The sequence below is a fragment of the Euleptes europaea genome, chromosome 7, assembly GCF_029931775.1.
Source record: "Euleptes europaea isolate rEulEur1 chromosome 7, rEulEur1.hap1, whole genome shotgun sequence".
Classification (NCBI taxonomy): domain Eukaryota; kingdom Metazoa; phylum Chordata; class Lepidosauria; order Squamata; family Sphaerodactylidae; genus Euleptes; species Euleptes europaea.
This window is the reverse complement of record NC_079318.1, coordinates 47964504-47978511: the sequence shown is the minus strand read 5'-3', so window position 1 is coordinate 47978511 and position 14008 is coordinate 47964504. Positions and strand designations below refer to the sequence as shown.

The 14008-nt window shown below is 42.4% G+C and overlaps 1 protein-coding gene across 7 annotated transcripts in view; it reads left to right on the top strand.

Moving 5' to 3' along the window:
* The window catches only part of MARK1 (microtubule affinity regulating kinase 1), a 73158-nt gene extending 66203 nt beyond the window's left edge, over nt 1-6955 (top strand). For 5 of the 7 annotated variants that reach the window (XM_056852834.1, XM_056852831.1, XM_056852829.1 and 2 more), the window contains 4 exons: nt 113-274; nt 801-1052; nt 3282-3326; nt 6102-6955. In XM_056852834.1, coding sequence (XP_056708812.1) covers nt 113-274; nt 801-1052; nt 3282-3326; nt 6102-6456 — 814 coding nt within the window. In that variant the 3' untranslated portion in view covers nt 6457-6955. The remainder of the gene's footprint in view (nt 1-112; nt 275-800; nt 1053-3281; nt 3327-6101) is intronic. The other 2 variants (XM_056852835.1, XM_056852832.1) reach the window with 1 other exon arrangement.
* Nucleotides 6956-14008: the final 7053 nt, after the last annotated feature.

The following is a 14008-nucleotide window of genomic DNA, read 5'->3' as shown; positions in this document are numbered from 1 at the left end:
TTGTTGCAAAGAATCTACTCTGCATTTGAAGGTGTTATACGAAAATACTTGGCCCCGTGCATCTGGAAATCTCAAGATGTTTCTTTTGATTCCTTCCTTCTGATAATGCAAGCCTAACGGAAATGTCTGCAAGCAGCACCTCTTCTGCTGGCTCTGCTGCCACTTGTGCAATAGCGACACGACCTCGACACCAGAAGTCCATATCTGCCTCTGGACACCCAATAAAAGTTACATTGCCAACGATCAAAGATGGCAGTGAAACTTACCGGCCAAGGTATTCTTCGATACATTACAGGAACTTTTGTGTGGTTAGATGTTACGCAAACACAAATGTGCTATTGCAAGTGACACAGCATGCCACATTGCTGTGCACTGATGAGCTGCATAATAATTTCAGTTGAGGCACTAGGGGCTCTGAAGAACCTCCACAATGCATAAGGTCAGGAAGGGCTGTATAGTGTTCAGGGCAAAAACAGACAGGAGTGACCGGGAGACTGTCCAAGAGACAGTTTGGCTAAAGGAATGTGGGATAACTGAACAGTGAGGAAACTGTGGTAGTCCTTGACTTGAAGAAAGAAGGAGCCAACCAGAGAGTAGGGCTTTGTATAAGGGCTAAGCACTGTCAGAATTGATGAGGATATCTTCAAAATTAAATGTATGACTTGCACTATCCCAAGGGTGTTGGACAGCTTGTATACCTGAGGGCAGTGCATGACCTTGAATGTCAGTTTTAGTCAGGAAAGTTAAGTTTTGGGAACCGGCGGTGATACTGAAGGCGTCTCTTAACTGTTCCCCAGCAGCGCAACTCAAAGAGCGCCTGCTGCTTCCCCGTCTGCTCACAGTATTAGCACTAGCACTCCAGACCGAACCCGCTTTCCACGGGGGAGTTCAAGTCGCAGCACTTTCCATGGCGAGCAGCTACGGGAGCGGCGCAACGCCACTTACAACGGCCCCCCTGCATCGCCGTCGCACGAGACAGGCACGTTTGCTCAGACTAGAAGAGGGACGTCAACTGGCATTATCAGCAAGATAACATCCAAATTTGTTCGCAGGTTAGTACCATGCATTTCTGAATGTATCTGTCTTTCAAGATACCCTGAAGGACTACTTAGGTGCTCTTGATTCCTGAGTCTTTCACAAGGTTGGTAACAGTACATCTCCAGGCATACAACAGATTTTAAGCTGAACTGAAATCCTTCTTGCTTTGTTTTCTTCCATAATTATGTTTTCCACTTCAATACTACTTGGTCAGGTTATTTTGAAAAACAATTGTCTTGTTCTCTCTTGGCTCAAGATGCTAACCTTATTTTAGGATCAGGGCCCAGAGAATAGTTTTGCGAACCAATAATGATACATTGTTAAAGCTAAGCAAGGTTCACCATAGGAGACTGCTTGGAGGCCCCCATGTAAGCCCTTGGCCTCTCTGCCCCCTGCACATTCACCTATAATGTATTTCTGAAGGCAGTTCTGAGTTTTTCCATGCTCAGTTCAGGAACCATTTGACAGCAGATAAAATTTCACATTCAAGTCTCCCCATATGTATACTTTGAAAGCAAATTACCATGTTTCTTTTGTATCACTTACAATTGCATCTAAGTCTTGATTGTATTGCTTTTTAACATTGTCTGTTTTCTGTATACAGTAACTTAGAATACATTTCATTGACCTACAATGTACAAATATGTTGTCTAATTTCTGAGGTAGATTTTGAAATGAAGTATATTAATTCCCCAACATGTAATTGAATATACTTAAAGATCAGTATCACCTTAAGATTAAATTTTTGTTATTTTTTAAAAGCTGTTCTGGTAAGTATGTGGAGTATTTTACATTCATTCTGTACACAACTTTAAACCTCCAAACCAAATGCAGCTCACCAGTCATTTAGAGTGCTCACCAGTGGCATGATAAACCTGTTGTTTTTACCACTTGCCCAAAATTGCAGTAACATTTAGTTTGTTTTGCACCTAGTAGGATACACACACACACGCATCTATCAAATCTAGTACATTTTTATCCTGAACTCCTTCTGAGCAGTATACATGATTCTCGTTTCCTCATTTTATCCTCACAACAGTCCTGTAAGATAGGTGTGGCTGAGAGAGAATGATAGACTAAGCTTCAGAGTGGGGATTTGAACCCAGGTCTTCTAGGTCCTAGTCCAACACACTAACCGCTACACTACACTGATTTTGAAGCTGCTGTGCTGTGTTTGGCTTGGTGGGTAATATTCTAGGTCAGTCTAATATACTATTCTTGTACAGTTAGTTTGAAAGTTTAATGGGCCAGATAATGAGTAAACATGTCTTACGTAAACTGAGATGCATCATTTAGCATAACTGGCTCAGATACAAATCAATATAGTGCGCAGTCTAAGGATGGCATCCTCAAGTATTAAAATATGTCTGGAAAAGTTGATAAATCCTAAATTTAATAAGATATTTTTTAGGTTTGCCTTTTCTGACCCCCTAGATAGGTGTAGTCTAAGATACCTTCTGCAAACACCGTCGAGAAGTGGTGCCTTAAATAGAATTAGGGCAAGAAGGCCATCCATCATTCTCCTTTGCTGTAGCTTCATGGACACTGCTGTTCGGGGGCTCCCTGCCTCTGAAGATGGCGGTCCCCATGTAGCCATTCTGTCTGACAAATAGTTGATAGACATGATCCCCATGCTTTTGTCTAATCCCTCATGTCTGCCCACGGAATACAATTCGTCTGACAAGGGAAATTCCTGCACTTTGATATGCTATTTTCAGGTGTCTGAATAGATGAACAAATTAATTGATGAACAAATTAATTGATGATGTTAGTGCTGGATGGGCTGCAAGTGCTGTGATTTAAGGGTATGAGACACCAGTTTTAAATCCAGCCATTATAAAGCGTCTCTCTGGTTCTTGTTGACTGCTGTGGTGTTCTCACCTTTTTAATGTGTGTAGGGGGAAAAATGGAACAAAATTCATCATATTGTGACTATTCTAGCTTTTGAATGTCAGAAGGTGGTTATTTTAGCTAGCTATAGTGCGAGGGGGAGGGGGAAATAGAGACACTGGAGCTTACCCAGCAGGGCAGAAATAAATTGGGGTTTCCCAGGAAGAAATAAAAAATACAGCTATGAAAAATAATATTGAAAACCTCCGAAAATGATAATTTCATGCTGAATATTTGCTCAACGGTAATTTTGGCTTTGTTCTAGGTACAGGTTTTCTTGACTCTTTTTAATACTATTATTACTTTTTTTTATCCTTCATTCATTAAAATCTCAACCTTAACTTTGTTTTGAGGGATCCAAGTGAAGGCGAAGCCAGTGGCAGAACTGACACCTCAAGGTGAGAGGAGCCACTATTAATACTTCGCTGCTGGGTCCCCTTTGTGTTTCCAAGGTTCATGGTTTTTGTTTTTTTTGAACTAATATGCAGAATAGAGGAGTCTCCTTTATTGATAAAACACTATGTGCAATTTGAATTTCCCTTTTCTCCTGTAAATATTACTGAGGCAAACAACTATCCATAACTATGATTCAGCAAGTGTTTTGACATCAGTAGACGTCACCGGGCGCAGCTGCTTCCAAACCGTTCGCACAGTCAGAGTTTCATACACTTAGGTATTAAAATATAATTCTTCATTGTTTCATAAAAGCATACATTACCTTTTTGAGATGTATGCCAACTGTCCATTAACCCAAATCAATAAGCACTTCTGGCATACTGTCAACCCTCCCCCTCGGCAAATATTAAGAAAAAAAATCAAGTAATTATCTATTTTTGATACTTCTATCCAGCCCTTGTGTGTTCTGGAGATGCTAGAACGGGTGGGGAACCTTTTTTCCGCCAAGGGCCATTTGGATATTTATAACATCATTCGCGGGCCATACAAAATTATCAATTTAAAAATTAGCCGACCAACCCCCAAGCAGGCAGCTGCCCCAGATGACCCCCCCCCCGCTCAGGCAAGCAGGCAGGCATCCAACCAGAGGCACAGGATGGTCTGTTGCACCAGCCGGGCGTAGCCATCAAGCCACACGCCAGAGTTGCTCCTGCTCCGCATGGTTGGGGCCGGATTGTACAGCCAGCTCCTGCTACCTCCGCCTGCAGGGATGAAATGAGGACACACTGGCTAAGAACTCCCCCCCCACACACACACACACATATTCTGGCCCTGTCCCCTTTAACCCCTCCATTGTCGCTACTTCCGCCCCCAGCCCTCTTGTAGTACAGAGGGAATACGTTTCTCCACGGCCCGGGTGGGAAAGGGTTAACACAGTTTCTTGGGCGGTCCTAGCAGCTCTATAGCTAATGACTTCTGCAAGGGAGGGAAAAGGTTCCTTTTCTTGGCAAAACAAACTCACGTCTGCCTTGAATAGAGGCTATTCCTGTCTGTGGGAGGGGACGGATCACCAGTCTTAGATCTTTCTGAGCTAGAGATCTGCCAGGACCCTCGAAGGGCCAGACCAAATGAGTCCGCGGGCCTTATATGGCCCCCGGGCCTGACGTTACCCACCCCTGTGCTAGAAGCTCTCACCTCATTGCTAGAAGCAACTGAACCTTCCATCCCATCCAGCTTCCCTGCACATTATGACTGGAAGACCCTAACACATTTTTTTCTTTAGAAATTCAAATGTATGTATTGTTGGCTGTAGCTACTGCTCAAGTAGCACTTTCTGGCAAAACAACAAACATGCTTTCCTAGTAAATTTAAGTTACAGTCACTGCTGTAGTGACTGAGCATGTTAAGGAGGTTTGTGGGGAAATACCAAATGACACGTGTGTATAATTCCTGCTTTCCTCTTTGCATGGGTTAGCCTTTTAACACTGTCCGTCTTGAGGTTAAAACTTTTCAGTGGTGAGAATGCATTCAACCTGTTAGCAATTGAACACTAAATACCCTGCCTTTCGGGTGTTTATGCCAGGATTCAGTTAGCTCCTGAAGGTGCACCCAAGTGTTTGCGTGCCTACATTGAGCTTTCTTCTGCATTGTTATTGGTCGTGGCTCTTCCTCAAAGGCTCCTCCCCGAATTTCCTGTGTTTGACAGGTAGCTAGAGGGCCTGCTTTCAGAAGGGCAGAAGCTCAGCACGTGATTGTTTGATAAATCAATATCTGATAACTTGTAATAAGCAGTAAATTTTGTGGTTATGAAACATTGTATTCCTCGCTTTACACTCCAGAAGAAACTCTGAGGCTACTTGCTCCTTACTTGGCCACCTAGAAGCTAGAGATACACATGTTGCACTTGATGGTGTTGATGCCTACCATACACTACATAATATTGGCATGGGTAGGCAGTTGTGGGCAAGGACAGGCTGATGACTTGGAGTTAAAGAAGCCCCATGAGTCATGCAAAACGTTGACATAAAACAGGATTGCAATCCTTTTTTGCATCTGCTAGGAAGCGAGTCCCACTGATCTCAGGTGGGACTTCCTTCTGAGCAAATATGCACAGGGTATCATCCTGCACAATCCCTCCCATTTCTTCAACTGTGTGGCACCACAAAGTAAGCCAGAAAACAATACTGGAGAATAGCCCCACACGGGGCATGATGATACAGTTCTGCAACTGCCATTCTTTCCAGTATGGTTTTTGTTGTGCGTTGGGGTGCATTGTGCCCACTGAAAATATTGTTTTACAGTGTTTCAGCATTGTTTATAAAATTACACAGTAGGCCTAAGCAACCCAGTTGTTGAAGATACACTAGTATTCTTAGCTGCGCGTGGAGACAGAATTGCCGGTAGTTGGGCATTTTAGACAAGAAACATCCAAGATTGTTCCCCTGACTTTCCAGATCTTCAGCTTGAAATGGGAAGATTTGACTCCCATTATGAAGAAGTATAGACTTAATGGTGGATTGCAGGATGGGTTCCTTTCTTCCCTGCTTTTTACTGCATGTCTTCTGGTTTATGATATTGTGAGATGTTTTGGAGATGTGTAGTGTACTCCAAGTGGTGCTGTCAAGGGAAATCTAGTCATTGACAGCTGAGGTGCCTCCTATTGCAGCTGTGCATTACCAAGGTTATGCTAAAATTGGAAGGATTTTTAAACTGCCTAGCACTTAAGTGTATCTCCTGTATTTCTTACTTGTGTGCTTAAACTTTTTTTCATCTTTCAGGAGCACTTCTGGAGAACCAAAAGAGCGAGAAAAGGAGGATGGCAAAGATTCTAAGCCACGGTCTTTGAGGTTCACCTGGAGTATGAAGACCACGAGTTCCATGGACCCAAATGACATGATGAGAGAGATTAGAAAAGTGTTAGACGCTAACAACTGTGACTATGAACAAAAGGAGAGGTTCCTGCTCTTCTGCGTTCACGGCGATGCACGACAGGATAGCCTTGTCCAGTGGGAGATGGAAGTTTGTAAATTGCCCCGCCTATCGCTCAACGGAGTCCGCTTCAAGCGAATATCTGGGACTTCGATCGCCTTTAAGAACATTGCATCCAAATTAGCTAATGAGCTTAAGCTGTAAAGGGTAGCGTCATTTCTGGGATCAGGGAAGATTCATACGTGATCTGAGCTTACATTCTGAATGTACTGGTTATGCCTAACATTGATTGGCCTGTGAAACGCCCGTGTAGAGATTGTCCCTATTGCAATAAGGTTATACATAGTTATTCTGAATTGTACAATTTAATTCAGTATGACCTATATTAAAAGAAAAAAACTGTAGCTAAAGAAGTTATGTTCACATGTACAGGTTAAGTATATAGAGCATTCTGTTCATTTTATGTTCATAGAGTTGTATAATAAAAAGGAGGCTTAAAAATCCAGATCTTGTATAGTTGCCTAGAGATCTGCACAGAAGAGTGTTTCACTTTGAGTTGGAAAGACCTTCCTGTCATTATTTACATTTTTTGTGGTTTTTATAATTCTTACCTCCTATCATGCCTTTTTTAAAACTGCATCCATAATAGAAATGCACAAAAAATTGTTTTCACAACTGTAGCATGGACAATTTTAGTTATTTAAAAAAAAATCATATATAAAATTGAATTACCAAGTAAAAAATAGATCAGCTTTTTACCATACATGGGATTTCTTCCTGCTTACCTTCGATTTTTACCTTCCCCTATACAACAGTATTTAGTTTGGAACAAGAAAACCAATGCAAAAATGTTTACAGTGTTGGCGCTTACAGTGATGAAAAAAGGGTTTGTAGGTGTGTTTAGTCACTGGCTACTTAAAACATGATGGGAAATAGAAATAACATTTTGTTTGCAAGTTCATAAATCTTGCTGCCTGGTCAATGTAGCAAAAGAATAGAAGTACTGTTTGTATTCAGCATAGTGTAAAATATTGTTTGCTTTCTTTTAAAACAATACAGATCCCACTTTGTGAAAGCGTTATCTCCATAATGAGACTGTTTCATAGCACAAAGTAATCTGAAATGTTGACCAATTGTCAGAGCTAATAAATGCCACCTCAGGAATTAACAGGTTTTTGAGATATTCTCCTCCTTTCCCCGCCAAAAGAGTCAAGACCGCTCCATATACTTTATAGCTAAGCATACTTTGTTTATAACAATAGATGATTACTTCTGTGATTGTACAAATTTTGTTCCCATATATCTTGTGTTTTAATATTTTGCCCCATTTCTTGTATTTATTCCCCATCATTACACCTGTAATGTACAGCTGTGCATAGGTATGTTGCCTATGAAAGAAGGGATAAAATCCTTCATTAATTAGTGATATAAACTATGTAAAACCACTAGTACTTGGGTACATTTTAATATTCGTTATTTTGTACTGAATTAATCATAGAGATTGGTTGTGCAATGTTATTTAATGTCGTAATTACTGTAATTTCAACATATGGCCCCCATCTGCACACTCCTGTGAAGATTAGAAAAGTCATTCAAAATTGTCACTTTTTAAGTTTTTTTTAAGCTGTGGTAAACTCTGTAACCTGAAATTAGAAGGCTGTAAGTGTAGCTAAATGTGCCATTTTGAGAATGGCTTTCTGACAGATGGACTTGACATGCTGTACTGTACTGTGATGTAGCTCTCTCTTCTGTAACAGTTCTGTTCTGAAATGAACGTGTATTGTTGCCTTAGAAAAAGGATGGTGTTTTGGCAAGAAAGAACTGTACCCCCTTTTTTTCTGGTGTTCCTTTAAAAGAACAACTTTTTTTTTGACGCAAGTCATCTAATTCACATTCACTGGTGCACTCTATTAAAAACTTACTTGAACTGTTCTTATCCTGTTGTCCTTGGCTTTTGCTCTATAGTTAACAGGGCAGTTGGAGGGTTTTAGGCAAGAACGAGGAAAGTAGCAAAGGGAAGGAGGAAATGAATATATAAAATTAACCCAAGTGTCACTTCTGACAGGGAGGAGGGTTTTGTTTCTTTCTAGAAGTGGTGGTTCTGTGGTGTAGAGCCAGTGTGGTATAGTGGTTAAGAGCGGTGGACTTTAATCTGGAGAACCGGGTTTGATTCCTCCTCATGAGCAGTGGGCACTAATCTGGTGAACCGGTTTGGTTTCCTCACTCCTCCACATGAAGCCAGCTGGGTGACCTTGGGCTAGTCACAGTTCTTTTAGAGCTCTCTCAGTTCCACCTACCTCACAAGGTGTTTGTTGTGGGGAGGGGAAGGGAAGGCGATTGTAAGATGCTTTGATTCTTCCTTAAGTGGTAGAGAAAGTCGGCATATAAAAACTAACTCTACTTCTGTTCATGCCCACCCCCCCTGGTGGTTCTTCTCCAGCTATGAATTAGGGGCTCCGTTCTTTTAACGTTTGCGCATTCATTCATTCCATACATTCTCCAAGGAACTCATGGTAATATGGATGGTGGTGATCATATTGTATTCATTAAAATATTTGTATCCCTTTCCTTGTGTTTCAAGGTGGCTTAAGCATCACAGTTAAAACTGTTTTTCCCCCACAACCACCCTGCGTGGTAGGGTATACTGCACAGGAGAGAGGCTGATTGCCCCAAGATTACTCAATGAGCCTCAAGACCCAAAGTAAGGTCTTTCCAGTCCAGTACAGCACATGGCTTTCTTAGTTATTGAATTTGTTTATCTTTCAGCCTGCCTGCCTGATACCAAAGACCCTACACAGGGGGTCAATTATAGGAATAAATTAAAATCAAGTAAAATGCTTTGGTTCACAAGACATTGTAAAGGTTTGATACCCACCCAAAAGAGTTAAAGCCTCCGAACGTCAATCCCTTCATGGAAGGGTTAATGCATCTCAAAAGGTTTTGGCATGCCAAAGCCAGGGGTGAAGGGGGTACAGGATGGGTTTTAAGATGGACACACATTCCTTTTGCCCCACTATCTGATCAAGACAAATTTCACAGGATTTTGAAGTTCCACAATAACATCTGTGAACTGAGAATAGTGGGGTGAATTGCTTAAATATGTGTGTGAAGTGCCATCAAGTTGCAGCCATCTTATGGCCACCCCTTATTGGGTTTTCAAGGCAAGAGACTAACAGAGGTGGTTTGCCAGTGCCTTCCTCTGCACAGCAACCCTAGACTTCCTTGGTGGTCTCCCATCCAAATACTAACCAGGGCTGACCCTGCTTAGCTTCCAAGATCTGATGAGATTGGGCTATACCATGCTGCCTTCTCTCCCCAATTGCTTAAATAATCGGGCAAAACAAGGCCACTGTCAATGCAGCCTTATTTATTTGTTCGTCTTCACTGTTTCTGTGCCATCTTTTCAGAGTCCTGCTCAAGGTGGCTTACAATTAAAATATGACAGTATAAAATTACAAGCTATTATATATGGGGAAACAAATGAGGGACCTGCAAGAACTTGCAGAAATTAGTAGCAAAAAAAAGCACAATGGCCAACCATATATAACACAAAATCTAAACAATTACTGTGTATCAATATTTTAGAAACTTATATAACAATTGTCCACAATAGGCACTGCAAGTAAGTACAATATAAACAAGGTGATGTCCAAATATTGTCCATAGAACAGTCCCAATGTGATTGATTTGAATTCTTCTGTATATATACGGGTGTATCAGTATATATAATGAATACAATATCAGTGGCTCAAATATCACCTTCAAGGCTGATGAGTATAAAGAACTTGCAGAAGCCATAGCATATCCCCCATCCCCCACTATTTTCTCTTTCGCTTTCCTGAAAGCCCCCATAACCTGACCTTTTCCTGCTTCCTTCTCTCCTTCTAACCTGCCTTTATCTGCCCGCCCCCGCCCCACATTCAGCTTTTCCTCTTTCCCTTTCCCAGCAGCCTCTACCCAGGGAAACAATGACTCAGCTGGGCAGTGGAAAACCTACAAGGTCTTGCGAGGGGCATCTCATTTTCCCTGTATCCCTTTCCCCACACTGTTTTTTCTTTCTGTCCTCCTGGCAAGCCCCAAATCCTCACCTTTCCATGCTTCTTTCTTACTTCCTACCCACCCACCAACCTACCTACCTTTTATTTGTCCCCATCTTCAGCTATATTTATTTATACCCTGCCTTTCTCCACAATGGAGACCAAAAGCAGCTCTCATCATTCTCGTCTTCTCCATTTTATCTTCACAACAACCCTGTGAGGTAAGTTAGGCTGAGAATGTGAAACTGGCCCAAGGTTATTCACCTTCCATGCTAGAGTGGTGATTCAAGCCTGGATCTCCCAGATCCTAGTCTGAGAGTTTGACTACTACACTACACTGACTTTCGTGGGGCTGCTGCTGTTGAACAGCAGCAAGCAGCTGGGCCTGGATGAATCATGCATGACAGGTGGTAACAAGTCACCCAGTGACCACAGTTGGGCTTGGCCAAATAAGTCCTTTAAAGGCCAAAACAGCCCTGGAAAGGGCCTTGCTTTTTACTGGCAGAAACCAAGGCTTGAAGTCTGGCAATACTGTTGTGGTTGTCTAGCAATGGCCACTGAGGGCACTCATTTCTTCAAGTTACAAGCACTACTTCTATTTAGGGAGGTTTAACCCCCCCCTTCCCGGTTTATTTTTTTAAGATTTCAGATTTTTTTTGTCAACTTGAGGCTTTTGTCAGGTTTGTAGAAAGATTGGTCTTATCTGTTTATGGCTCCAGTCTCTGGATTTAAGTATCCACAGATTTGGCCATGTTGAGAATTAGATATTACAAATGGAAACCTGCAAGAACTTGCAGGAGGCATCTCATTTACCCCTCCCCCACTATTTCTTCTTTTCCTTTCCTGAAAGCCCCCATAGCCTCTCCTCCTTTCCTGCTTCCTTTTTAGGGTTGCCAGCTCCAGAATTACAACTGAACTCCAGATGACACAGATCTGTCCCCTGGGAAAAATGGCTGCTTTGGAGGGTGGACTCTATGGCATTATATTTGACTGAGGCCTCTCCCCTCCTTAAACCCTGCCCACCTCAGACTCCACCACAAAATCTCCAGGAATGTCCCAACCTGGAGTGGGCAACAGTAGTCAGGTGCTCTTCCTCTAATGCCAAAATAGGCCTGGATAGGGCATTGCCCCCTCTCCCTTGTTTTTACTGACAGAGCCAAGCCTTGGAAAACTGGTTGCCTACAAAAGCCACTGAGGGAATCTGTTGCTTAAAGCTACAGGTGCTCCATTTATCATTTGCAGGTTTTTTAAACCACCCAATGTTTTTTTTTTTTTAGATTTCAGATTTTTCTGCAAACATGCAGCCCTTTTCAGGTTTGTGTAAAGAGCTGTCTTGCCCATTCACAGTTCCAGTCACCAGATTTAAATATCCAAAGCTTTGCTGACTTTGCTATTAGAATATAAGATTAGAGTTCTGTTTAATGTCGAGAATGTTTACCATAAACTTGCTTCTATGTTTTAATGACTTTCCCCTCCTCTTGCCATGCGGATTACGATCTTGTTGTTTTTACATGAAAGTTTACATGTGAAAGATTCTACAGGGTCCATATCATCCCTTATGTTCTTCCAATAGGCACTGCAGCCTTGGAGATTTTTTTACTCCTAGATGATCCAAAGACAAATTTGACATATAGAATGTTAAAAGTGATGTGCCTTAAGGCTTTTGTTTGTTAAAAAGCACTATTGGCTAGCAAACAACATCTCATAAGTTTTAATTCTGACACAAACACACACACACACACACACACACACACACACGGCCTTGTCCAACTTGTTTCTCTGATCATGCATTTTCACTCTATCTCAATAGTGATCCTTAACATGTTTTTGTCTCAGTACTGAAGAAGAAGAGTTGGCTTTTATATGCCGACTTTCACTGCCACTTAAGGGAGACTCAAACCAGCTTACAATCCCCTTCCTCTCCCCACAACAGACACCCCATGAGGTAGGTGGGGCTGAGAGAGTTCTGAGAGAACCATGACTAGCCCAAGGTCACCCAGCTGGCTTCATGTGGAGGAGTGGGGGATCAAACCCAGTTCTCCAGATCAGACTCCACCGCTCCAAACCACCGCTCTTAACCACTACACCATGCTGGCTCTCGCGGGGGCCTTCAGCAGCAATAGTGGGTTGGGAAGGAAGTCAGATGAGATTTTTTGTGACAGCTCCTGCTGGGAAATGTATGTAATTCTTAATATTCTGATAATTAAAACAACAGTCTTAATGCAGTGGCTGGACAATGAGGCGTGGGATAATACTTAATGGCTTGGTGAACTGCTTTAGTAGTTGCATCCAGGGAAAACAGGATAAGCTTATTAATGAATTCCTGCCAGCAAGACACTGAACTTAAAGAGGAAATGGCATACAGTAATAAATAGGAGAGCTGGTGAGGATTTTTCATACCTAGTTTCTCTGTGCCTAATGACACAATCAAAGTTAAATATTAATAAGTTTATACTTATAAAAACTGACTTGCTTCTCTTGCTGTTACATGTGTATGTGGGGAGGATGTTTATTTAAGCAGAATAGAAGCAGATCTCCAGGTATTCTGGATGGAAAGTTTACAATGCGAAGAAGAGTTGGTTTTTATACCATGCTTTTCTCCCACTTTAAGGAGTCTCAAAGCGGCCTACAATTGCCTTCCCTTCCTCTCCCCACAACAGACACCTTGTGAGGTAGGTGGGGCTGAGAGAGTTCAGAGAGAACTGGGACTAGCCCAAGGTCACCCAGCAGGTTTCACGTGGAGGAGTGGGGGAAAAAACCTGGGTCTCCAGATTAGAGTCCACTACTCTTAACCACTACACCATGCTGGCTCCAAATGCAGCTCATTTTTGAAAAAGGGAGTATCCAGGCTTCACGTTGAGGTAAGGTGCTCACACTCCACATACTTTCCTGTCCCTTCCCATTCCACTGAGCCCTTTCGACACAGTCATCCCGTGATGATATAATGGAAGTGTTCTCTTTGTGGGAACTGTGTCCTTTATCTCCGTACAATTGAATAATGGCATCCACTTGTGTGAGTTGGGTGTGGGGTTTGTTTTTATTGGGGGGGGGGAGAAAATATTTATATGCTTCTGAACAGATTTTTAAATATCACTGAAAATGTAAAGTACTCAGGATTGTAAGGAGGCACTGCTCCAGCCCCCGTGTTCTATGGTTTAGTATTCTATGCATTAGGGCATCGACATCATCTCTGGTTTCTTGAGGGAAGATCTGTATTTTTCCAAGGGAACAAGTTTAAAATGGTTGAGATGCTCATGAAGGCTTGCTGAATACTAACAGCTGAATTTAACAGTAGAGTCCTGTTGCTCCTGCTTGCCAAAGTAGAAGCAGAACGAAAAGGTGCGTGGACTACAGCAGAATAGTGACCCTGCCCCCTGTGAGCATGGCGGCCGGCTCCCCGGGCCGCTATGGAGCCCTGGCGGCCTCAGTCACCTGCTTTCACAGCTCCAATGTACGAAGAGGGATCTTCCAAGCACTGGTGACGGCAACGGGCACTTTCACACATGCCAAATAATACACGTTCAATCCACTCTGAATCTGGATTGTACTGCGTGAACTGGCAAACCCCACTTGCAAACCATCATTAAAGCGTCCTGAAAGTGGATGGAACGTGCATTATTTGGCGTGTGCGAAAGGGCCCAATGAATGTTCTAGTTCTCCGGCGCCGAGTTGGCTTCGAGCACGCCCAACCCTGCTGCATCCTGGCCTCAGTCCTAACA